Consider the following 26,106-nt stretch of genomic DNA (forward strand, 5'->3'; position numbering starts at 1 on the left):
TTTCACAGAAATTCGTGTGGCGAGGGCTCAAGAAAGACGTGACGACCTGGGTTGACGCATGTGTGGCCAGCCAACGGGCTAAGGTGCACCGACATACTAAGGCCCCGCTGGCGGCATTCGAAGTCTCCGAGAGAAGATTCGATGTCAACGTTGACCTCGTGGGCCCGCTTCCCTCCTCTCACGGGTTTACCTACCTGCAGGGCCCAGGGGATTTTATTCCGGATGCGACGACCCCCTGGTCCGCGGTCAGTCAACGCGCCTCCCTGCGGGAAGCCGCGCAGACCTTCGCCCTAATCCCCACGTCGCAGCATGGTACCCCCGTATGATGTCATAGTAGTACATTCTGGACCGTTGGTGATGATGTCATAGTAGAACATTCTGGAACGTTGGTGATGATGTCATAGTAGGACCTTCTAGAAACCTCTAGCATTCCTATTTAAGCGGTTGGCATTCTGTTTAGCTTTCTAGTAATGTATTGTATCTTGTAGTTGTGCTGATGAATATTAAAGGAGTTACCTTCCACTTCAGGACATCGCCTCAGACTCCCGTCTCTCAGCACTACAGTCTATATATATTCAGCTATTCTCTCTGCCAGGTCCGTGTGCATCTTGAAACTGCTGAGCGGTACTGAACCGATAGACTAAACAGCATAGATTTTCGGCTTTCCAGTGTGGAGGAATCTTCATGTGTTGAGTCGGCGGTGATTTGGAGACTGGGAAAATACAGTTTTCTTACCTTGTAGTAGTAACGTGAATATTTAGGAAAAAAGCTTTGGGACCGCTTCTGTAAAGAAAGACTTCGCTGTGGAAGAGAAATAAACCATTTGGATATCTTTGTTTTACACTGGAGCGGCTGTGGACATTATTTGTCTTTATCAACGAACGTACTACTCACGAGTGGAACGTCTGCCCTCATAACTAGTGATCAAACAGTGACTTCAACCAGCTGCTGACTGAATCTAAGTAAGTTTATAACAAAAGTAAAAAGTACACTTCAGGGAGCTTTCCAGAGGAGGGAGTGTTACTGAGAGACAAAATGGCTTTGTCTCATTGTGAAGAGGATCTGTCTTGTCCCGTGTGCCGTGACATCTACACAGATCCTGTCATCTTGTTGTGTAGCCACAGCTTCTGTAAAGCCTGTCTGCAACAATGCTGGAGAGACAGAGAAGACAAGAACTGTCCATTTTGTAGGAAAGTCTCTTCAATGTTAGATCCTCCTCGTAACTTGGCTTTGAAGAACCTGTGTGAGGCCTTCAGGGAGAGAAGCCAGGGAGCTCCAGCAGGTTCTGAGGTGCTCTGCAGTCAGCACGGTGAGAAACTCAAGCTCTTCTGTCTGGATGACCTCCAGCCCATCTGTGTGGTGTGTCAGTCCTCCAGAAAACACAAGAGCCACAACTGCTGCCCCATAGAGGAAGCTTCGGAGGATCACAAGGTATGGCAAAATCATTATTATATTAATTTATTCAATCTTTAATTATACTCAATAAATACACAGAGTAAACATTGTTGTCACGTTGTTAATGAATACAGAAACATTAGACAATCAGAACAATTAGATGGGATTAGATTCAGACACTGATGTTGGAGTTGATTTATTTTTGTCCACAACGTAGGAGGTGTGGGAGTCAATGTCAGTGTGGGAGTCAATGTCAGTGTGGGAGTCAATGTCAGTGTGGGAGTCAGTGTGGGAGTCAATGTCAGTGTGGGAGTCAATGTCAGTGTGGGAGTCCATGTCACTGTCAGTGTGGGAGTCCAGGGTGGCCTGGGTGGCCAACGTACTCCAGTCCGTGAGTTGAAACCGGTGCTGCAGCACAGAGTCCTCAGACTTGCATCTTTCAAGTGAAATACATCATGAATGAATGAATTCCATTGCAGAAGCAGCTCCAGGCTCCACTGAAGACCTTACGTGACAAGCTACAGGCCTTTAAAGAAATCAAACGAACATGCGTCCGCACAGCAGAACACGTAAAGGTACAAATATTCTGTATTAATGATAAATTATTTACTGTAAGGTTGCAGCTGCACTCAACCTGCACACAGTAAAAATAAGTGCCCTATTGTACATTTGTAGTCCATTGTGGGAGAGACATGATTTTAACCCCCCTACTGTATATTTCAGTTAGTTAGATAGTAAATTATAACACTACTTATGCATACTGCACCTTATGTGACACTGTGAATGCTGTATAGTTAGTTAGATAGTAAATTATATCGACTTATTTCCTTAAACTTATTTGTTTACACTGCGTGTGTTGTTTTTACTACCTGTACCCCCCCCCCCCCCCTGCATGTTTTCAGAAGGCAGTTATGGTCCCCTGCACTTTTTTACCGTCCAAAACAATGTTACACGATAATAAACGGAGCCGCGACGCGGCACTTGGACCACACGGAAAACGGCTGCTTGTTCCATCTCTGAGCTCAGGTCTCTGACGACCTGAGCCATTGTCATGCAAAGGCAAGGTGAGCACCCGGCGAGGGACGAGTCGCATGTCTGTGTGCACACGCTAAGTACCGAGCACAGCTGTCTTTGCACAACAACAACAGCCATGTCGTCAGGTGTGCTCAGATACAGAGCACCCCTCCCCTGAAAGTTTGGTGTGAAACTGAACCATGGTCTGTGTGAAATATCTGTCTATGACCTCGTTGTATTTAAAAGCCTCTAGGCCAGACCTGGGCATTGTTGATTCTGACCGGCCCGCAAAAGATAACATCATAATTAAAAAAAAATAATAATATCTTATTTTTTATTTATTTTTTAACTTTTTCTTTTTAACTTTTTTTTTTTTTTACAACTGAGGTAGGTAGATTACATTTTTAGAGACTAAATTACTGAAAAAGTACCGTTGGGTACCGGTATCGATTCACATGTACCGGTACCGTATCGGTTCAAATGTGAACAGTACCCATCCCTACTGAACACACAACTGCAGGGCAAGGTCATTTTTGCTCATGAAATGCATAGCCATGTGAAAAAAAAATTACAAAGTTGCAATTAATTTCAAGGCAACTTTTTTTTTGTGCCAGGTTTTGCACAGTTTGAAATTTATTTGAAGGATAAACCCCTTGAGATATGCTATCTCGTTTTCGAGGGGGTCCTTACAGTTCTGAAAACATTAAATGTAAAGTCAAAAAGGCTACAAAACTGGGACACTTTTCTTTACACAGTTACACAGTTCAGTGACATGTCTTGTTTATTTTAGTTACAAAGATGATGTGATGTCTTTAGAAATCTAAGAAAATCCTTGTTTCAATAGTATATGAAACTCAAAATGCCCTTTGTTATTAATGTGACTGAAAATGAGTTAAATGTTTCACATTTTGTTTATAATTATTATTATTTATCATTTTGGAAATTCTATTTGAATAAATTATATTTTTGAAAGCTAACCTCACCTTTTAATTGCCAAATAATAACATACACTCTTACCAGCGGTCAAAACAATGCCATTTACTGCTTTTTATATAGAAATAAAATATATTATGCATAATTGAGTTCGGAATTTTGGCCCGGCCCTCCAAAATATTTTCAGTTGCTCATTTGGCCCCCTGGAAAAAATAATTGCCCACCCCTGCTCTAGGCTGTTGTTTTATACATTGTAGATAATAAATAGCACGATCTCTCTCTCTCTCTCTCTCTCTCTCTCTCTCTCTCTCTCTCTCTCTCTCTCTCTCTCTCTCTCTCTCTCTCTCTCTCTCTCTCTCTCTCTCTCTCTCTCTCTTCTCTCTCACGTTCCGAGACTCGTGCTGCGTTATGACTTGTCATAAGTGAATTGTATATAGAAACAACTCACCAAAATGTACTTGCACAACTGATTTTTTTTTTTAAATCTACGACCTTACAGCCACTAATCACGCCCCACAAATGTGTCCCCTCCACCATTGAAAACAAAATGATGCCCTTGCCCCCCCCCCCATCCCCCATGCTGCTATGATGCCTGAATTTCCCCAAGGGGATCAATAAAGGAATATCTTATCTTATCTTATAATCTCCAGGTCCAGGCCCTGCACACAGAGAAGCAGATTGAGGAGGAGTTTAAGAAGCTTCTCCAGTTTCTCCATGAGGAAAAGGAGGCCAGGGTAGCTGCACTGAAGGAGGAAGAGGAGCAGAAGAGCCAGACGATGAAGGAGAAGATTGAGGGGCTGGACAGAGAGATGTCAACCCTTTCAGACACAATCAGGGCCATAGAGCAGGAGCTGAACGCTGAACACGTCTCCTTCCTGCAGGTCAGGACTGGTCTCTCTTCAGTTCATAGGGAATGATGCTGAGGATGTTTAGTACACTGTAAAAACTGGGATTGGGGTTCATTCATATTTATTAAATAAGTATTAGTAACCTATACATAATAAAAAATATGTGCCGTTTGAAATAGAATTGAGCTGAATTCAATGCATTTGAACCATTTATGAATAGCATTTTACACAGTTTTAGTTTAATACAATTAGCTGATAGTTTAAAAGTGACCAGATGACGCTCAGTTTTACAGTGTAGTGTTTAACTTGATCTGTCTTTACCTCCATAGAACTACAAGACCACACTGAAAAGGTAAGTGATTTACCTCTCTTTTTGTCGCTCTCTTTCTCTCTCTCATCTCTATCTCTTTCTATCTCTCTTTTTCTCTCTCTCTCTTTCTTTCTATCTTTCTCTCCTTTCTCTCTCTCTCTCCTTTCTCTCTGACTCTCTTTCCCTGACTGCTCCCATGTTAACCCTTTCACCGCCGCACTACCAAAACGGTTAACCCTTTCACTGCGACAATACACAGACGGTTAACCCTTTCACTGCCACACGACAGCCGGTTAACCCTTTCACTGCCACACGACAGAAGGTTAACCCGGCGACCGTCGGTTGTGTGATAGTAACGGGTTAACCTTCTGTCGTGTGGCAGTGAAAGGGTTAACGGGCGTCGCTGTTCACCACGGCCGTGGGTGGGTGCGTGACTCGCGGGCGGGAAGCGAAGTTCTTTTTCCGCTCCGGTTGGATTCAGAGGCGTGCGCCACACGCATTTTCACAGAAACACACTCAATATCTGCATTATTACCACATATAGATGTTGTTCAACCAGTTAATGTGTCTGTATCTTTCCCAATACAAATAAACCATATTACTATACTTTTTCAGGAGTACAGTCACACTGATCATCATTCTAAAATTCATTCTAACATTCTAATTAATGAGATAATAACGGGTTATACATGCAAAATGGACACTGGAACTGGAAATCTTTTATTTAAATTTTTGTATCTTCAAACGGGGACTGACTTCAACTTCAACTTCAAATGACTTTATTTCCCTTTCGGAACTTCATTTGTGCTTCAGTGGTTGAAAGACAAACATACAGTCACAATACATAGACACTCACCACTATAAAGAAACACCAACTACATTAAAACTACAGTACTTAAAGCATGATATATTAAAATCCACGTGGAGCAGTTCTATATGTATATAAATAATAAATAATAGGCATTTACAGCTGTTCCAATGTAAATCCGTGCGCTTCTGCTCTGAAGTGGACGACCATGCGAGCTGTTCTCTCTCTCTCTCTCTCTCTCTCTCTCTCTCTCTCTCTCTCTCTCTCTTTCTCTCACGTTCCGAGACTCGTGCTGCGTTATGACTTGTCATAAGTGAATTGTATATAGAAACAACTCACCAAAATGTACTTGCACAACTGATTTTTTTTTTTAAATCTACGACCTTACAGCCACTAATCACGCCCCACAAATGTGTCCCCTCCACCATTGAAAACAAAATGATGCCCTTGCCCCCCCCCCCATCCCCCATGCTGCTATGATGCCTGAATTTCCCCAAGGGGATCAATAAAGGAATATCTTATCTTATCTTATAATCTCCAGGTCCAGGCCCTGCACACAGAGAAGCAGATTGAGGAGGAGTTTAAGAAGCTTCTCCAGTTTCTCCATGAGGAAAAGGAGGCCAGGGTAGCTGCACTGAAGGAGGAAGAGGAGCAGAAGAGCCAGACGATGAAGGAGAAGATTGAGGGGCTGGACAGAGAGATGTCAACCCTTTCAGACACAATCAGGGCCATAGAGCAGGAGCTGAACGCTGAACACGTCTCCTTCCTGCAGGTCAGGACTGGTCTCTCTTCAGTTCATAGGGAATGATGCTGAGGATGTTTAGTACACTGTAAAAACTGGGATTGGGGTTCATTCATATTTATTAAATAAGTATTAGTAACCTATACATAATAAAAAATATGTGCCGTTTGAAATAGAATTGAGCTGAATTCAATGCATTTGAACCATTTATGAATAGCATTTTACACAGTTTTAGTTTAATACAATTAGCTGATAGTTTAAAAGTGACCAGATGACGCTCAGTTTTACAGTGTAGTGTTTAACTTGATCTGTCTTTACCTCCATAGAACTACAAGACCACACTGAAAAGGTAAGTGATTTACCTCTCTTTTTGTCGCTCTCTTTCTCTCTCTCATCTCTATCTCTTTCTATCTCTCTTTTTCTCTCTCTCTCTCTCTTTCTTTCTATCTTTCTCTCCTTTCTCTCTCTCTCTCTCCTTTCTCTCTCTGACTCTCTTTCCCTGACTGCTCCCATGTTAACCCTTTCACCGCCGCACTACCAAAACGGTTAACCCTTTCACTGCGACAATACACAGACGGTTAACCCTTTCACTGCCACCACGACAGCCGGTTAACCCTTTCACTGCCACACGACAGAAGGTTAACCCGGCGACCGTCGGTTGTGTGATAGTAACGGGGTTAACCTTCTGTCGTGTGGCAGTGAAAGGGTTAACGGGCGTCGCTGTTCACCACGGCCGTGGGTGGTGTGCGTGACTCGCGGGCGGGAAGCGAAGTTCTTTTTCCGCTCCGGTTGGATTCAGAGGCGTGCGCCACACGCATTTTCACAGAAACACACTCAATATCTGCATTATTACCACATATAGATGTTGTTCAACCAGTTAATGTGTCTGTATCTTTCCCAATACAAATAAACCATATTACTATACTTTTTCAGGAGTACAGTCACACTGATCATCATTCTAAAATTCATTCTAACATTCTAATTAATGAGATAATAACCGGGTTATACATGCAAAATGGACACTGGAACTGGAAATCTTTTATTTAAATTTTTTTATCTTCAAACGGGGGACTGACTTCAACTTCAACTTCAAATGACTTTATTTCCCTTTCGGAACTTCATTTGTGCTTCAGTGGTTGAAAGACAAACATACAGTCACAATACATAGACACTCACCACTATAAAGAAACACCAACTACATTAAAAACTACAGTACTTAAAGCATGATATATTAAAATCCACGTGGAGCAGTTCTATATGTATATAAATAATAAATAATAGGCATTTACAGCTGTTCCAATGTAAATCCGTGCGCTTCTGCTCTGAAGTGGACGACCACGCGAGCTGTTCTCTCTCTCTCTCTCTCTCTCTCTCTCTCTCTCTCTCTCTCTTCTCTCTTCTCTCTCTCTCTCTCTCTCTCTCTCTCTCTCTCTCTCTCTCTCTCTCTCTCTCTCTCTCTCTCTCTCTCTCTCTCTCTTTCTCTCTTTCTCTCTCTCTCTCTCTCTCTCTCTCTCTTCTCTCTCTCTCTCTCTCTCTCTCTCTCTCTCTCTCTCTCTCTCTCTCTCTCTCTCTCTCTCTCTCTCTCTCTCTCTCTCTCTCTCTCTCTCTCTCTCTCTCTCTCTCTCTCTCGGTGCATGCTGGGAATGAGATTGGAGAGGTTGGAGGTTGGAGGTTGGAGTGCTGGTTGCTGTGTGTTTTGGTGTGTATAGGGTTAAGTGGGAGTGTTTTGTTTGTTTGGCCGCATCGGCCAGGCTGTGCTGCTGGATGACGTCAGACGCCATTATGGACTTTTCTAAGATTGGTAGAAAGCATGGTATTAAGATATCTGTTCCTGATGTATCAGTAGAGGACTGCAGTTTGGCAGTTGGAAGTATTGTTGGACATAAAAGCATTAAATCAGCTGCGAAGATGAATCAAGGTGTAGTGATTTTTCTTGACTCGTTGGACAAGGTGCACACCAGGGACGTGCACAGGACTTTAGAAAGGCAGGTGCCCGAAATGAGAAAAGGGCATGAATTATTAAATGCAATGCGAGCGCGCATAGCGCGCGAGCCCGATTTTTGGGGTTAATACAAGTCTATGGTACATTTAGTTTCACCGATAGATGTCACCAAAACTACATAGTGTCCCTTTAATAACACAATATGCGCTCCAGACCAACAGCTGCGAGAGAGAGAGAGAGAGAGAGAGAGAGAGAGAGAGAGAGAGAGAGAGAGAGAGAGAGAGAGAGAGTATGCTGCGTGATTTTCCTGCACTAGCAGAAGACAGGGAGGGGCTGGGGAGGGGTGATCTGGCGACGTGTTTCACGAAAATATACAGTGCACTGCAAACCCGACATTTTATTTTGTTGGGCAAATACCTTACCTGATGAAGTGTACTCTTGCTTTGTTTTAGTTGAAATAGTAACTGTAAAAAAAGAGGTCTCGACTCGAGTGTGAGCTCAACAACAGCTGGATATCAATTTCGTGTTCAGTGCACTGCTGTGCTGCTGGCCCAGCGCGGTTTACATTATCTCATGATCATCACCCACCCACGTGCTATGCCTATGCGTAATAGGTCCTTCCAGGCTGGAAGGACCTATTATTTACAAGAGGGGTGGCATTTCTCTTTCTTTACCTAATATTTAGATTCTATAGTGACATCTTTCATTTGGAAGGGCAGGGCAGTATAGCTATATGTGCAACAGTAAAAAAAAAAAAAAAAAAAGTGGCATAAAAAGGGCACTTTCTAATGAAAAATGAAAAAGGCAGGTGCCCGGGCACCCCTTCACCCCTATGTATGCACGTGCCTGGTGCACACACTGTTTCAATCGGGGATAAGTGCTGACGGGGCTTTTCTTTCTGTAGAGCCGCTCTCCACACCAGGCAGAAATGTCTTTATTTCCAACGTTCCGCCGTTCATCAGTGATGAACTATTGAGAAGTCAACTAGCACGACATGGGAAGATAATTTCCCCTATAAGAAAAATGTCGTCGGGATGTAAATCTCCGCTTTTAAAGCATGTTGTCTCACACAGGCGACAGGTTTTAATGATTCTAAACAACAGCGGAGAGGAGCTTGAGTTGGTTTTTAAGATAAAGGTTGATGAGTTTGATTATGTGATTTTTGTGAGTTCTGGTAGTTCGGGGAAGTGTTTCAAATGCGGGGAACTGGGTCATATCTCCCGCGATTGTGCGGGGAGAGGGGCAAGGCGACCTCAGCCGCCCCAAGGGGAACGCGGGGCTGAGATCAGCGCAGGTAGTGGTACAGAGGAGGGGGGAGTGGTGCAGCGCGCAGCAGAGAGCGGTGATGACAACAGGGTCCCGCTGCAGACCGCCAGCAATGTGAATAGAGTCCTTTTGCAGACTGACAGTAGCGCAGCAGATAGTATCCAGCTGCAGGGTCACAGAACCGGTGTAGCAGGTACGAAGCAGAGCCTTGGTACAGAGGAGGGAGGAGTGAGGGAAGCTGCCCCCCCCTCAACTAGTGGCGACTGTGGGGTAACAGGGGGTGGTGCAGGTACAGAGGAGGGCGGGGTGGGAGACGCTGTTCCCCCCTCAACCAGTGGTTGTGTAGGTAAGGAGGTGGGAATCGGAGATGCTGCCCCCCCTTCAACAAGTGGCGAGGTAACAGAGGAGAGCAGAGGTTTTTTTGTCCCCCCAAGCCCAACACTGCGTCAGGGTAAAAAAAGGAATCAAAAAAATTTGACAAGTGAAGTAATAGGGGAACATTTGAATGTGGTGGACAATGTACGCAGTCAGACAGTGGATGGCGTGGTGGGAAGTGATGGAGGGGTGGGCTCTCAGGATAAGAAAAGAGTGACAAGTTTGGTCATAGAAGACACAGGTTCCTCTCAGTCCAGTATGGACGAGGATGAGGTTGAAAGACAATGGGGGGATGACATCTCAAGTGTTGAGGAAGATGAGTTCCCAAATGCTTCTCAAGTGTCTGGTTCACAACGGAAAAAATGTTATGCAGTCAGGCAGATACAGAAGTTCCTGCACACAACAAAAAATTTGAGAAGTGTCAAAGTGGAAGATTTTTTTGAAGATTTGGATGTTTATTTTTTCAGCAAGGACTCAAATGAAGTCGAAGAACAATGGGGGGTACACTTCCCAGGAAGTTTTTAGACTGAGGAAGATTGTTCAGAAGCTCAGAAAACTGGATAATATAGTGTTACCGTGATAATGGAGCTTCTGATGTGTGGAGCCCGGCTGGACATTCAGGGAGGGAGTAGACCTGGGCTTGGACAGTGTCTGCAAGCAGGTGGGACAATGACACTGAAAGATGTTGTGAATGTAGCCGGGTCAGAGGAAGTGGCTTCTTTATTGGGGCTGAGGACGGCCTGTCACAACAGGGTCTGTCTGGACGATTGGACTGAAGCGCGGAGCGTCGGGGAACAATACCTGTTGCAGGATTATGTCGGTGGAACGGATGAAGGGGATCTTTTTTTTCATGAGCTGGAAATGGACTGACGGGACCTTTTTGGGTTGCTCATATGTTGTTCTTGATGACATATTATGTGTTGAATGGAAGTATATATATTTTTTTGTTTGAGTGGAGCTTCAATGTTTTTTTGTTGTGTTGCAGACGGACAGGTGTATTTTAGCATTTTTTTTGTTGTGGATCTCATGTGGTTTTAAGTGTGATGGGGACGTATGTTGCCCGATATCACTGGCGTAACTCTCTCTCAATGTGTGGGGGGGACAGATTTGGGGGCGTGGCGAGTGACGGCGATGGGGGGGGGGGGGGGGGTTAGGGGGGGGGCCGTCTACCTAGTTTTATTTTTTTTAATACCAGGGGTGCAATACCGCATTTTTCCAAGCGGTGGCGCCATTTCTCCATGTAAACGACACACTGAGTGAATGAATGAATGAAAACTTTATTTAACAGATTGCAGAATGGGTACAATACAGTACGGCTCAATACATACAATTGTTAAGGGGATGCAGACCTGAGAAAGACGTTTGTCTTGTTTCCATCAGGATCCCCCATTTTCAATTCATATAGACATTTATGAAATACACAACATACATGACATTTATGGCATAGGGACATATAGGTATTTAGTACTGATACACTGGGGCGACAGTGGCTCGAGAGGTAGAGCAGTCGTCTGGCAATCCGGAGGTTCCCGGTTCGATTCCCGCTCCTCCCGGGCAGCGTGTTGATGTGTCCTTGAGCAAGACACTTAACCCCTAATTGCTCGCGATGAGCAGGTTGGCACCTTGCATGGTTGCCTCCGCCGTTGGTGTGTGAATGTGTGAGTGAATGGGTAAAAATGTGAGTAACAAATTGTAAAGCGCTTTGGATAAAAGCGCTATATAAAAAAGCAGCCATTTACCATTACATTTGTGACATAAACGTTTTAAGCGCCTTTGAGGTGCTTTGGTACCATGAGGTAAGCATAGTCATAGTACCCTTGAATGAGTGCTCCTGCCAGAGTCTTCAGGGTATTCTTGTTTACCAGAGAGGAGATCCGGTACAAGAATCTAGTTCGTTGGTTGACTTTTTTTGAGCTCATACAGAAACAAGTATTGTTGTGACAAATAATAAACAAATTTGAAAGTTTTATGGTGAAAGAACATTTATTATATGGTGCTTCAATTAGCAATTATGAACACAGTAATACAAGATATGCATGATAAAAAAAAAAATACATGCTAGGTTCCTGAGAAACACTACTATACAATATACAATTTTAGCTCTTAATGTATCTATCACCTTTATCTATCACCAATCACTTTTAATCAAATTTAATTACAGGTACAAAACATTAACATAAATCACTCTTATGCACTGGTACATAAGTTATATAACAAACCTGTTTCTATGTAGACTACTATACAATTTTAACTTTGTCATTATTATACTTAATGTATCTAAACTATATTATACAAGAGCCACATCTGTTCTTTCCTTAAAGTGACTTTATATACCTCATTCCTTTAAAGTGACTTCTCCATTATTTAAATTGACATTTTCACATTTAAACTCATCCAATGCTTCCAAAGACATGTTGTCTCCGATCATGGGCAGAGATGAATTCCTCACAGAGTTCTCTAATGTCAAAGGCATCAACTCTTTCTTGATGTATATGACAAACTGCCACACTGTTCAACCTTTTCTGCTTCATGGAGTTGCGAAGCCAGGTCTTCAACCTCCGGAGTCCGCTGAAACTCCTCTCAGCTTCAGCAGAGGATGAGGGAACAACCAGCAACAGCCTCACAAGGACCTCCACCTGATCAAAAAGACCTCTGACTTCAGGCAACATGCCTCTCAGGATGTCTGCAGCTTCTGTGCTTGATGCATAGGTGTTAGTTGCTTTGAACATGGCTAGCTGAACATCCAGCATCCTCCTGTTCATCTCTGGATACTTGTCCACAATGTCATCACTTTCTCCCCTAATAAGCACACCCTCCAACTTCTGAAGCACTTCAAAGCTTCTTTGATTAAACCGCTCTCGGAATTGCAGATCTGCTGTGTCCAGTATTTTGAAGAACTCCCCTCTGAAGAAGTCCACAGAAGTTGCTGGGACATGTGCTGCAGCGTCACCAGTTAGACGTTTTGGAGGGTTGCGGATACGAGGCATTTCCATCGGATCGATGTTTAGTGAGGTGACCAGCTTTGCGGTGTTGTCAAATATCTGTGAATGAATGAAAATTTTATTTAACAGATTGCAGAATGGGTACAATACAGTACAGCTCAATACACACAATTGTTAAGGGGATGCAGACCAGAGAAAGAATTTAGACTTGTTTACATTAGGGTCCCCCATTTTCAATTCATCATTATTAGTCAGGATTTTCAATTCTTAATGACATTTATGACATAGGATAGGGACATACATATATAGTACTGTTATATTTGTGACATATACCTGTTGGAATCTTTCCTCTGTTCGTTTCTTGTGGAGAGCTGTCTTGACACACTCTACTGCAGCCTGCATCCCTGTAATTGTGGTGGTTCGCCTTTGCAAGGATTTGTTGAGGCATTCCATTGCCTCAAGAACCTCCAAAGCAAGATGGAGTCCCAGAACTGTGTTTCCTTTCTGGAATCTGTCAAGCAGACCATTTGCCTTTGTAGCTGATTCAGAGCCAGTTGAAGCCATCTCTTCCAAGCTGAGTAACACTGCCGCATACTGATTGAGGACTGCATGCACTGCTGCGACTCGCACAGTCCACCGTGTAGGACACATCGGCTTCAGTGTGGTGAAGGATCCATGTGAAGATGTGGCAATGTTGCTGAAGATGTTCTTGAACTTGCCTGAAAGTCCAAACAGACGCCCCAATTCATGGACCCATTGCAGAGCATCACGGACTACAGATGAAGCTGTGCAAGTTGCCTGTGTTATCAAATTAACACAGTGAGGACCACAGTGTACATACAGAGCCAGTGGCTGTGCTTGTGAAATATAGGCTTGTGCACCAGAATATTTTCCGGACATGTTTGCTGCTCCATCATATGTCTGTCCCCGGAGCCCATCAAGAGACAAACCAAGACGAAGCAGCACATCTTTGGCTACATTTGCTAGGTTTTGTCCAGTTGTGAGCGACACTTCATATAAACCAACAAATTCTTCATGGGGAATAAGGTTGTGGTCAACATAGCGAAGACAGATTGATTCCTGTTCGGTCCCAGTGATGTCCTGTGTTCCATCAATAATGATGGAGTATTGCAACTGTGGTTGTGATCTGATTTCAGTGGCTATATCTCTAATGATGGATTTTGCCATTATGTTCAACATTTCATTTTGGATTTGGGGGCTTGTGTAATCGACACGTGAATTAAGCCACTCAAACAACTTGGAGTCATCAGCTGATCTCATCCTGAGTAACTGAGACAGATTTCCTTGATCTGATTCATGGCCTCTGAGAGCCAGACCTTGTCTGCCCAGGAATTGCACACTGCTCATGATCTTCTTCAAGCATGACATGGCTTTTTGCTGTGATGCTGCCAAAGCACTAGAAAGCTGAGCATTAATAGGATTTGGTTTCTGATAATGTTGCATAACTGCAAGCTTATGAGACTTGCTGTTTGTATGATCAGTAAATCTCTCCACAGCCTTTTTCCAGTTTCTGAATCCAGCAGAAACAAATGCTGGATCAGTGTATTTCGCCAGGGTAGACTTCTCACGTTGAAATGCTTTTGCACAATAAAAGCACAGGACTCCACTGTGTGTATGACTGTAGTGAATCCAAGAAAATGCTTTAAACCATTTCTCTTGGAAACGTAGCGTTTTGTTTGCCAGTGTTTGACCTGGTATTTCTCTTGGATTGGGCTGATATGGCTTATTTGCATCCACCTGCAGAATAAACAAACCCAAAAAGAGAGAAACCATTAGAACACGGGTATAGGTTTACTAACTTTATTTATTTGAACCATGGGGACAGCGTACATTAATAAAACATTAATGCACCAGTGTTCCATTCCCATTATTGATTGATTGATTGGAAATTGTATTAACAGATTGCAGAATGGGTACAATACAGTACGGCTCAATACACACAATTGTTAAGGGGATGCAGACCAGAGAAAGAATTTAGTCTTGTTTACATCAGGGTCCCCCATTTTCAATTCATCATTATTTTGTCAGGATGATTACAATGAGTTTGTATCTTGTTTGCAAATGACTATGTCTTGCTGATGGACTCTGTAAACAGGCTATTGGGAATGGAATGCAACCCATCACATTCACAGGTTTGGTGTGAGTGCTCGGCCTGAGTACCGGTAATCAGACCATGACATCGTTCACACACCAAACCTGAGGGGAGGGGGCAGGGAGCTCTGTGTCTATCCAGCATCTATCCAACCATCCACTACACAGTCAAATATGTATTTTGTTAAGACATTATTGTTACTTACATAATTTCTGTCATTCAGTGGTGGGGATAGTGCACGCTGCAGCTGTGCATCTACGTTTACATGCACTGTCTGTGTGCTTTCAGAAGCCGTATTTGCATCCTCCTGCAGAATAAACAAACCCAAAAAGAGAGAAACCATTAGAACACGGGTATAGGTTTACTAACTTTATTTATTTGAACCATGGGGACAGCGTACATTAATAAAACATTAATGCACCAGTGTTCCATTCCCATTATTGATTGATTGATTGGAAATTGTATTAACAGATTGCAGAATGGGTACAATACAGTACGGCTCAATACACACAATTGTTAAGGGGATGCAGACCAGAGAAAGAATTTAGTCTTGTTTACATCAGGGTCCCCCATTTTCAATTCATCATTATTTTGTCAGGATGATTACAATGGGGTTGTATCCTACCCACCCCCCCCCCCCCCCACCTCCAATGTACAGCCCCACCCCACCTACCCAACCTCCTCCAATGCACAGTTTCTATGTCAAATGTATACTCTTTTTCTGGATTTTTTTAGTATCACAAACAGTACTGTATTTGAAAATCTGGTATGTCATAAATGTATAGATGTAGCAGTACTGTCTATCTGTATGTCGTGTGTGTCATATGATGAATTGAAAATGGGGGACCCTGATGGAAACAAGACGAAAGTCTTTCTCAGGTCTGCATCCTCTTAACAATTTATGTATTGAGCTGTACTGTACTGTACCCATTCTGCAATCTGTTAATAAACTTTTCAATCAATCAATCAATCATGGACTTATGAACCACGATTATTTTCAAGAGAAACAAACAGGCAAATAGCTATAGCTATATAGTCAATCTGGACAAATACATTAGGCCTATATTAAAAAAAGAAAATCTGCTAAAATGCTGTTACTTGCCTTCCTGTTTCGTGGTGGTGTCGTCACTGCTGCTGGTTTAGCTCCGGGCGACAGCGTAGCAAAACTTAGTTTGCTTTGAAGAAGTAGCTTTCTCCTCTTGGGCGACGGTGCCATCTCGTTGTTGCTGCACGCAGGTAGGAGTCGGACATAGCACTGAATGTCTTATCTTATCTCTCTTTATACCGTATGTGATGACGTATTTTAACACACACCTCGGCTGAGGGGACGACCCGAGCTATTATTATGCAAAGACGAGTACTTTAGCGAGTGGGTACTTGGCCTGTGCAAATGCGACCCCCATCTACTACTCTTTGCATACAGGTAGTCAGACGGGGGGGGGACATTAACTGCATTCTGAAAAAATGGGGGGGACCCATTCCCAAGTCCCCCGTGCCAAATACGCCCCTGCCCGATATAATGTGTAGTTAGTTGTTTTAATTGTATTGACATACACATTGTACATTGTAATGAGAAATATGTAAATAAATGTTTTTCTAAAATCAAAATCTCTCTCTCTCTCTCTCTCTCTCTCTCTCTCTCTCTCCTTTTAAATCTGCATCTCAGATTACAGGTGCTGTTGTAATTGGATGATCTGGATGATGTGACTGAAGTTGAGAGGGTAGTGGAATGTACAATAGTATGTATGTATGTATTTATTGTGTATTTATTGATTGAGTGGAAATGATTGTATTAGAAACATGATGGAGAAGAGATGGAATACAGTTATTTTTATGGAAATCAATATCTCTCTCTTCTCTGCGGCTCTGAAGCTAAGCCCACAGCAGGACTGACTCTTGAATGTTCTTCCAGAGCTCAGTGCAACCTGCCTCGTCCACAGCTGGTCTCAGGAGCGCTGATAGACGAGGCCAAACACCTGGGCAACCTGACCTTCAGAGTCTGGGAGAAGATGAAGGAGAGGGTCAAGTTCACTCCTGTCACTCTGGACCCAAACACTGCACCACCCTGCCTCTCTATATCTGATGATCTGACCAGTGTGAGACGCACAGACACAGAGCAGCAGCTCCCTGACAACCCAGAGAGGAACATGGTGTATGCCATTGTTCTGGGTTCTGAGAGCTTCAGCTCAGGAGAACACAGCTGGGAGGTGGAGGTGGGAGACCATTGTTGTGGCTGAAGGTTGTTTAACACAGCAGGAGACGATATTTCCAATTGTAACAAGTAGGTAATTTATTTAAGAAAAGAAGTTCTTAACAGCAGAAGCTATGGTTCGAATCCCCTATCTACCCCCACAACCCGATCCTCGTTAGTATAATGGTAAGTATCCCCGCCTGTAACGGGGGAATGGTCAAAATCAAAAACATGCCCTTGCGGTCCTACGGGAAACACCCCTTTTGGTTGTAGTCTTATCTTCTCCCCCCCTTCCTCGATGGAGGGAAGAGGGGGCGCCTGATTCTGAGCCTGGTCATGAAAGCCTGCTGGTACTTGAGCCTGAGCGGGACCCCGTGGGACTCCTACCCACTCAAACCCGTCATCCTCAAGGACGGGTCGACCGTGACGGTTCTTAATGACGTCGTTGTGCCCGGCCGACCGTCCGCACACTGCTGCCAACATCTGCGGGAGCATCAGCAGGCACTGCACCTTCCAGTTGCCGTCTCGGACCCTCCATGTCGGGTTCTGCATAACTGCGATCGATTGTATCCCCCAAGAGATCGCCGCTGGCCTTTATGCAGTGATTGAAGTGGAACCAGGTCGCTGATCCTTTGACTTGGACTGCCGTTCCAGTCGATCGGATCACCTCGTACGGGCCCTCTCTCCGGGGTGATGACCACTTTCTCTTGTGGACCTTTACGAAGACCAAGTCCCCAGGGATCAGTCTCGGTTTGGTGGCTTCCTTCTCCGCCTCCTTCACCCCCTTTCTCTCCTTTCTCTGCTCCTGTCGAAACACAGCTTCATGTATTTTAGTCACTTGCTGAAGATATTTTTTCAGATCTTGCTCAAAAATATCTAATGCCGGGCCCCTAGCCAGGTGTCTAAATGGCGGTGCTGGCATGCTGCGGCCTGTAAGCATTTCATGCGGTGTTAGCTGTGTTTGGCGGTTTACGCTGCTTCTAATAGCCATCAGAGCAAGTGGCAAAGCATCAATCCAGTTAAGCTTAGTTTGCATACAGATTTTCAACAGTTTGTTTTTAATGACCAGATTGGCCCTTTCCACCTTCCCCTGCGACCCGGGACTATAGACACAGGAAAGGCGCTGTCTTATACCTAATTTCTGCATCAGCCCTTTAACCACCTTGTCGATGAACTCGCGGCCATTATCGCTTTGTAATATCGTGGGAACTCCAAATCTCGGAATGACCTCGCGACACAGGAACTTGATCACTGTGTCCGCGTTCTTGTGTTTAGATGGAATGGCCTCAATCCAGCGACTAAAGCAGTCCTCTACTACCAGGAGGTATCGTTTGCCCTGCACTGGCGTTATCATGTCTGTATAGTCCATAATCAGATGTCTGAATGGTCCCTCAGGGAGGGGTGTGTAAGCCGCCACTGTCGGTACTCCTTTGCGCACATTGCCCTGTAAGCATGTTAAACACCTGGCTAGTGTAACGTCAATTTGTGCCTGAAGCTTTGGGGACCAAAATCCCATTTTCGTGATTCGTTTCAGGGTCTCTGCTCTTCCACAGTGATCAACACCATGAGCCTCAGGTATCACTAAGGACAGAAGATCGATGGAGGCGACTATCAAACCGTTATGACTCCTCCACAGACCATCTGCCCCCCTTACAGCCCCCCTCTCCGTCCACGACTGTTTCTCGGCCTGCGTGGCTGAGTCCTGAAGATCACTCAAATTATCCTCAGTTACCTCAGTCGTCAGTTCGGCCGCAAACATCAGAACAGCCGTGGACGGCACCGCAGCCGCCGCCTTCGCGGCCTCGTCCGCCGCGTTGTTTCCCGTCGTCACAAAGGACAGGTCTTTTCTGTGTGCCTGGCACTTTACGATAGCAATGCTTTTGGGCAACTTTACAGCCTGAATAAGCGCCACAACCTGAGCCATCCGATTTCTTAAAGCCTCTTGCCTTCCAAATGGCCGCGAATAGGTGGCATACGCCATGCGCATACGCAGAGTCTGTAAAGATGTTAACCGTGCGATCTTTAGCTATTATGCATGCTTCTGTTAGTGCTATTAGTTCTGCAAGCTGGGCCGAACATGGTTGCATGCATTGTTCGGCCTTTCTTGTTAGTGTTTCTCCGTTAGGTTTGCACTGTACGACGGCGTATCCTGACCTTAAATTTTCCCCCTCCCGATAGCAGGACCCATCCACAAAAAGTGAGAGTTCTGCTATCGCGAGCGGGTCGACTCCCAAATCAGGACGGAGTTTCACGAAAGCCTGTACCTCCACCTCACACTCATGCGGTTGACCCTCGCTCGGGAGTGGTACCAGATCCGCCGGGTTACTGCCGTGGCATGTTTTTATCGTAACGTCCGAGTACTGCAGGAGCCTCATGTAAGCCTGTTGCCATTGGCTGGTCAGAACAAATTTGCCTCTTTCAATCAAGTTTGCCAATTTGTGATGTGTCCAAATGCAAATGTCATATCCCATTGTCACGGCCGTTGCCTTCTCATACATCAAATGTGCTGCGGCCAGGGCCTGATAACAAGGTGGCAGACCCTGCTCCACCGGCGAAAGAGCTCTAGAGTAATATGCTATCGGTTGTTTTTTCCCACTCCCCCCCTGTGTTTGAGTCAGGACAGCTGTCGCATGCTGCGCTCTATGTGAGATGAATAGGTGGAAACACTTCTCATAATCCGGCAGCGCCAGGGCAGGGGCCTGTAACAACAGACGCTTAATGTTTATGAACGCGTCCTCCCCCTCCTCGGTCCATGTCAAGGGAGCGCGAAGCTTGTCTGTACCCGCCTCTTTTATCATCATCCTCAACGGCGCTGTCGCTATCGTATAGTCCTCCACCCACTCAGAGCTGTACCCAGTCATCCCTAAAAACGTCATCATCTGTCGGACCGTCAATGGCCTAGGTGCCTTGGATACAGCTTCGAGTTGCGTGGGTGAGATGTTTTTTATGCCCTTTTGAATGACGCGAGACAAGTACTCAACTTTTGGCTGGAAGTACTGCAGTTTTGAACGGGATGCCTTGTGGCCTCCCACGGCTAATCCACTCAAAACTTTGATGGAGTCCTCATGGCACTGCTGACGTGTATCCGAGCAGATTAGAATGTCATCTGCATACAGTAAAACCGTGCTGAGTAGTGTGTCGCACACTCCTTGCAAGTCTTCCTTGAGCGCCTTCGAGAAGTAATGCGGCGAGTGCGCGAACCCTTGTGGCAACCGGGTGTAAGAGTATTGTTTCCCCCTGTGGGTAAAAGCAAACAGATACTGAGACTCTTTTTCCAATGGAACACTGAAGAATGCCTGCGTGAGATCAATGACCGTATAGTACTGCGAGCTACTCGGGATGTTTGTCAGGAGGGTGTGTGGATTAGCGACTTCCGCCTCTGGTCCAGACACCACGTCGTTCACCGCCCTCAAATCGTGTACCAGTCTGTACCTAGCCCTGTCCGCCTTTAGCACTGGGTGGATAGGTGTATTACATCTGGATTTGAAAGGGACGAGCACTCCCCCCTTTAACAGTCCCTCAATCTGATGTGATATAGCTTCCTCCGACTCTGGCTTCATTGTATACTGTCTGATAAAGGGTGGTCTACAACCCTTCTTTAACCTGACCTTCACTGGCTGTGCCGACAATATTAGACCCACATCTGTGTCGTGTTTTGACCACAACCGTTCCGGGGTGCGCGCCAACATGTCCTGTTCCAGCAAAGCATCCGCCTCTGGAATAACGCAAGGGTCTCCTGGTAATCTGATTACTTGCGGTTTTGCCAAAACTGAAAAGGAAATCATTATTTTTATGAAACTCCCATCTGCGCTGTTCCAAATTAGCGGAGATTCCGTGGAGACCCACCTTTGAGTCTCGGATTCCTGTATCATTGAACCTAGATGTTCGGATTCGTAACCAGGATTTATTCTCAGAGTGATGTGTGGGGCGGTGTCTCTTAGTCTATGTTGTTCCCGTAGATACTTACCCGTGTTAACCCTCAACGCCGCGCCCTGTCTCCCTACAATTATCGTAGATGAGTCAATCTGCACCTGCTCGGGCTGTCCCTGCAACCATGCCTTGTTCCTAACTAGGTCACTATTCGTCAAGTATTGTAGTGTGCAATGTGCCTCCATGTTTGTTTGTCTAGACTGAGGCAGTTGGGTTTTCAGAAATGGCTCCCAGGGGTCACAGACCCTTTGCAGCTCTGCATCTATGTTGCCCAGCCAGAACACAGTGGCCTCTTTCTCCCCCGTCCCTTGTAGCATCATTTGGTACACGTCTTGTTCAATTTGAATCCCCTCAGGCGTACATAGGATTTTACAGCCTAGTTTACACATTGCATCTCGTCCCAAGAGATTGCGCGGGGTGCTGTCCGAAATTAATACAGGTATTGTTATGGTCTTGTTGTTATACGTCATAGAGATTGGATCTGATGTGGGTATTAATTGTGTTTTAGCGCTAAAGCTTCCTGCCTGTATGCTCTCCCCTTCTGGGCGTAGAGCTTCATTACCCCCAACTCTTCTGTCCTCTTTTTCAACCTCTTTTTGCTGCTGTCGCCTGGCTTGTGGTTACGAATCATTACATTCATCTCTTCGCATATGTCGAGATCAAAAGTACCTCCGGAAGGCCATTTTGTGTCCCCGGCCTTTGTACGCCTCTGCCAACGGACACCAACCTTGAGAATTAGGTTCTTTATCAGCGGGTTCCGGTCTAACAGTATGTCCTCTGCTGTATGCATCGTTGTTTAGTGTGTATATGTGTTTATTGTGTTGTGTGTGTGTGTGTGTGGTTGTACTTCAGCTACTACTACTCTACAACTACCACTCCAGGACACAGTTAACCTAGATCTACTACTCTACAACTACCACTCCAGGACACAGTTAACCTAGATCTACTACTCTACAACTACCACTCCAGGACACAGTTAACCTAGATCTACTACTCTACAACTACCACTCCAGGACACAGTTAACCTAGATCTACTACTCTACAACTACCACTCCAGGACACAGTTAACCTAGATCTACTACTCTACAACTACCACTCCAGGACACAGTTAACCTAGATCTACCACTACCCCAGGACACAGTTAACCTAGATCTACTCTACAACTACCACTCCAGGACACAGTTAACCTAGATCTACCACTACCCCAGGACACAGTTAACCTAGATCTACCACTACTCTACCAGGACACAGTTAACCTAGATCTACAACTACAACGCTACTACAACTCGGTGTGTGTGTATGTGTGTGACTGTGTGTGTGTGTGTGTGTGTGTATGTCGGTGTGTGTGTCTGTGTGTGTGTGTGTGTGTATGTGTGTATGTCGGTGTGTGTGTGTGTTTGTGTGTGATTGTGTGTGTGTGTGTGTGTGACTGTGTGTGTGTGACTGTGTGTATGTGCGTCACAACCCGCTGTCTACCGGGACACAGGAATGTGTGTGTGTTTGTGTGTGTGTCAGTGTGTGTGTGTCTGTGTGTGTGTGTGTGTGTGTGTGTCTTTGCTGTGTGTGTGTGTGTGTGTGACTGTGTGTGTGTGTGTGTGACTGTGTGTGTGCGTACTGTGTGTGTGTGCGTCACAACCCGCTGTCTACCGGGACACAGGAATGTGTGTCTGCGTGTGTGTGTCGGTGTGTGTCTGTGTGTGTGTGTGTGTGTCTGTGTGTAGTGACTGTGTGTGTGTGTGTCTGTGTGTGTGTCGGTGTCACAACCCGCTGTCTACCGGGACACAGGAATGTGTGTGTGTGTGTGTGTGTGTGTCGGTGTGTGTGTGTGTGTGTGACTGTGTGTGTGTGTGTGTGTGTGTGTGTGTGTGTGTCTGTGTGTGGTGACTGTGTGTGTGTGTGTGTCTGTGTGTGTGTGTGTGTGTGTGTGTGTGTGTGTGTGTCTGTGTGTGTGTGTGTGTGTGACTGTGTGTGTGTGCGTGTGTGTGACTGTGTGTGTGTGTGTGTGTGGTTGTGTGTGTGTGTGTGTGTGTGTGACTGTGTGTGTGTGTGTGTGTGTGTGTGTGTGTGTGTGTGTGTGACTGACTGTGTGTGTGTGTGTGTGTGTGTATGTATGTATGTCTACCACCAGGGGTCAGCAAACCCAAGAGAGAAGAGAGAGAGAGAGAGAGAGAGAGAGAGAGAGAGAGAGAGAGAGAGAGAGAGAGAGAGAGAGAGAGAGAGAGAGAGAGAGAGAGATGGCTGTGAATGAATTGAAGGAGAAGGGAAGAAGGGCTTTTTATGCCATCAAAAGGAAAATTCCAATTGACATCCCAATTAGGACCTGGCTCAAAATTCTAAATTCCGTAATAAATCCAATAATATTATATGGCAGTGAAGTGTGGGGTCCATTAACTAACCAAGATTTCCCAAAATGGGAAAAACACCCATTAGAAGTACTGCATGCAGAATTGTGCAAAAACCTACTTAAGGTCCACAGACACACTGCCAATAATGCATGCAGGGCAGAACTCGGCCAATACCCCCTAATCATTCAAATTCAAAAGCGAGCCATAAAATTTTACACACACCTCCAATCAAGTGACCCCCACTCCTACCACTACAAAGCCCTTCAGAGCCAAGAGATGAACCCAGATAAGAGTCCCCTCTGCCAGCTAGTCAGAAATCTCTGCCCACAAATGCCTCAGGACAGATACCAAAAAATCTGGCCCAACCAAATAACCTCAAAACAAAAAGAAAACTATATAGAATATTGGAACAAATCAACCAAATCTCAAAGTAAATTAGAATTCTATTTGACCCTAAACAGAGAGTACACGGTGGCAGAATACCTGACCACTGTGAATGATATAAAATTAAGAAAGACATTGACACGGTACAGACTGAGTGGACATAGTCTAGCCATAGAAACAGGCCGTCACAGGCAGAACTGGCTGCCCAGAGAGGCCAGGCTGTGTTCACTTTGTCATCAGGGGGATGTTGAGACAGAACCTCACTTCCTACTATACTGTGAGAAATACAAGGATCTAAGAGAAGTTTTCTTTTATAAAATAAATAAAATTGATCCACAGTTCATCCATCTCCCTGATAATCAAAAGCTGTTATATATATGTGGGGAGAAAAGTCAGTGTACAGTATTAGCTGCAAAATATGTAGATGGTTGTCATACAATAAGAGAACAAGCCCTGTAAATACACGTATCTGGGTGGCTACATCTGTAAAATGACTACCCGATTGAATGATTATTTTGTAATTTAATATGTTTCTGTTGATTGTTTTACTTATTGCTAATATTATGGTATGTTTTATTGCTTAATAATATATATGTTATTGTTTGTATATTGGACTTGATTTGGCAATAAGTATGTTGATATTTCATGCCAATAAAGCCTATTTGAATTGAATTGAATTGAGAGAGAGAGAGAGAGAGAGAGAGAGAGAGAGAGAGCTATCTCTCTTGGCTCAACGCCCAGACCTGCTGGCTCTACGCCCAGAATGAGTTATCTTCTACAGATGTACAAAAGAAAGAGAGAGAGAGAGAGAGAGAGAGAGAGAGAGCTATCTCTCTTGGCTCAACGCCCAGACCTGCTGGCTCTACGCCCAGAATGAGTTATCTTCTACAGATGTGCGAAAGAAAGAGAGAGAGAGAGAGAGTCGGGGAGAGGTTTGAAGAGATGGAGAAAAATTTGACCAGAGGTCGAAAACATGCAATTAAAATTGATTAGTGGCGCACTTATAGCTTGTTAAAAGAGGAATCGCCCCAGTGTAAACACCTCACCAGTCGTGTTCGTTTTAGCCGTCCATCCAGACCTCGTCAACACAGTCAGCTCAACTTTTTCCTCCCGCAGAAACTCTGACGGATATTTATAATAACAAGCCCAACGCTTACCTTTTTTTGTCGACAACCGGCAGAATTTCTACGGGAGAGGTCCGGAGCTGGCCGTGTGAGGGGGCCCGGCAGGGCGGTCTACAGGTCAAGGGTCACCAAATGTTGTGGCTGAAGGTTGTTTAACACAGCAGGAGACGATATTTCCAATTGTAACAAGTAGGTAATTTATTTAAGAAAAGAAGTTCTTAACAGCAGAAGCTATGGTTCGAGCAGAGGATCACCACAGCTTGAACAAAAAACACTCTAACTCCCAATCCCTCTGCTCGTCCCCTAAATCCCCTCTCAGTCCTGCCCCCCCATGACAGATATGATGACGTATCATATCATGTCAGATCTGACATGACGTACATTAAGATGATACGTAGATTTAACATCGGAGAGAGATAAGAACATTAAGAACATGAAGAGAGATAAACAAGATATGATGTACACACACGATATGATGTAAAACATTTAAGAACATTGAAGAGAGAGTGAGATGTGTGTGTGTGTGTGTGTGTGTGTATGTGTGTGTGTGTCTGTGTGTGTGTGCGTCTGCGTACAGACGTATGTGTATTGTATGTGTGTATTGTGTCACAGGGAATGTGTGTGTGTGTGTGTGTGTCGGTGTGTATGTCTGTGCGACTGTGTGTGTCTGTGTGTGTGTGTGTGTGTCTGTGTGACTGTGTGTGTCTGTGTGTGTGTGCTGTGTCTGTGTGTGTGTGTGCTGTGTATGTGTGTGTCCGTGTGTCTGTGTGTGTGTGCTGTGTCTGTGTGTGTGTGCTGTGTATGTGTGTGTCCGTGTGTCTGTGTGTGTGTGCTGTGCCTGTGTGTGTGTGCTGTGTATGTATGAAAGAGAGAAAAGAACAAGATATGAAAGCGATACGATGTACGAGATTACCAGCACACAACGTGCCGTACTGAAATGTCCATCTGTCCAAGTTGTTTTAAGAACGTCAGCCAGACCGTCTTTCAGCACTGCTAGTTGACCTATATTAAACTAGTCCACCCCATACACATTTTCCCCAACACCATCCTCACTGGTCTATAGGTGTAGCTAAAGAGTCATTTGACATGAAGAGTGAGGGGCTAAAGACATCACCACAACATGGTATCTGGGCTCTAGGTTATAGGAAAGGTAAGTACACTAATGGTCTGAGTCAGATCCTCACAGTGAAGAGGAGCCCCCAGAGGGTCAGAGTACAGCTGGACTATAACAGGGGGAAGCTGTCCTTCTACGACCCTGAAGACATGACTCACATCTGCACTCATAAACACACCTTCACTGAGAAACTCTACCCATACTTCGATATAGGACCGACTGGTGATGCCAAACACCCTGATATAAACATCTGCCCATCAGAGGCAACATCTGGAGCGGCACAAGACCGAAGAGGATGGAGGAGCTTCATCGATGGCCTGTGTTCCTTAA

General features: G+C 44.8%; 1 protein-coding gene across 1 annotated transcript; it reads left to right on the forward strand.

Moving 5' to 3' along the window:
* Positions 1-1,035: 1,035 nt before the first annotated feature.
* Positions 1,036-26,106, forward strand: LOC311232731 (E3 ubiquitin-protein ligase TRIM35-like; the record flags this gene model as incomplete). Its single annotated transcript, XM_084338312.1, has 5 exons — positions 1,036-1,431; positions 3,993-4,223; positions 6,377-6,399; positions 16,601-16,901; positions 26,038-26,106. 5 exons carry the CDS (start codon positions 1,036-1,038, stop codon positions 26,104-26,106), a joined length of 1,020 nt encoding a protein of 339 aa, XP_084194438.1.

Source organism: Notolepis coatsorum, assembly GCF_963971535.1.
Source record: "Notolepis coatsorum genome assembly, contig: SUPER_7_unloc_2, whole genome shotgun sequence".
NCBI lineage: Eukaryota > Metazoa > Chordata > Actinopteri > Aulopiformes > Paralepididae > Notolepis > Notolepis coatsorum.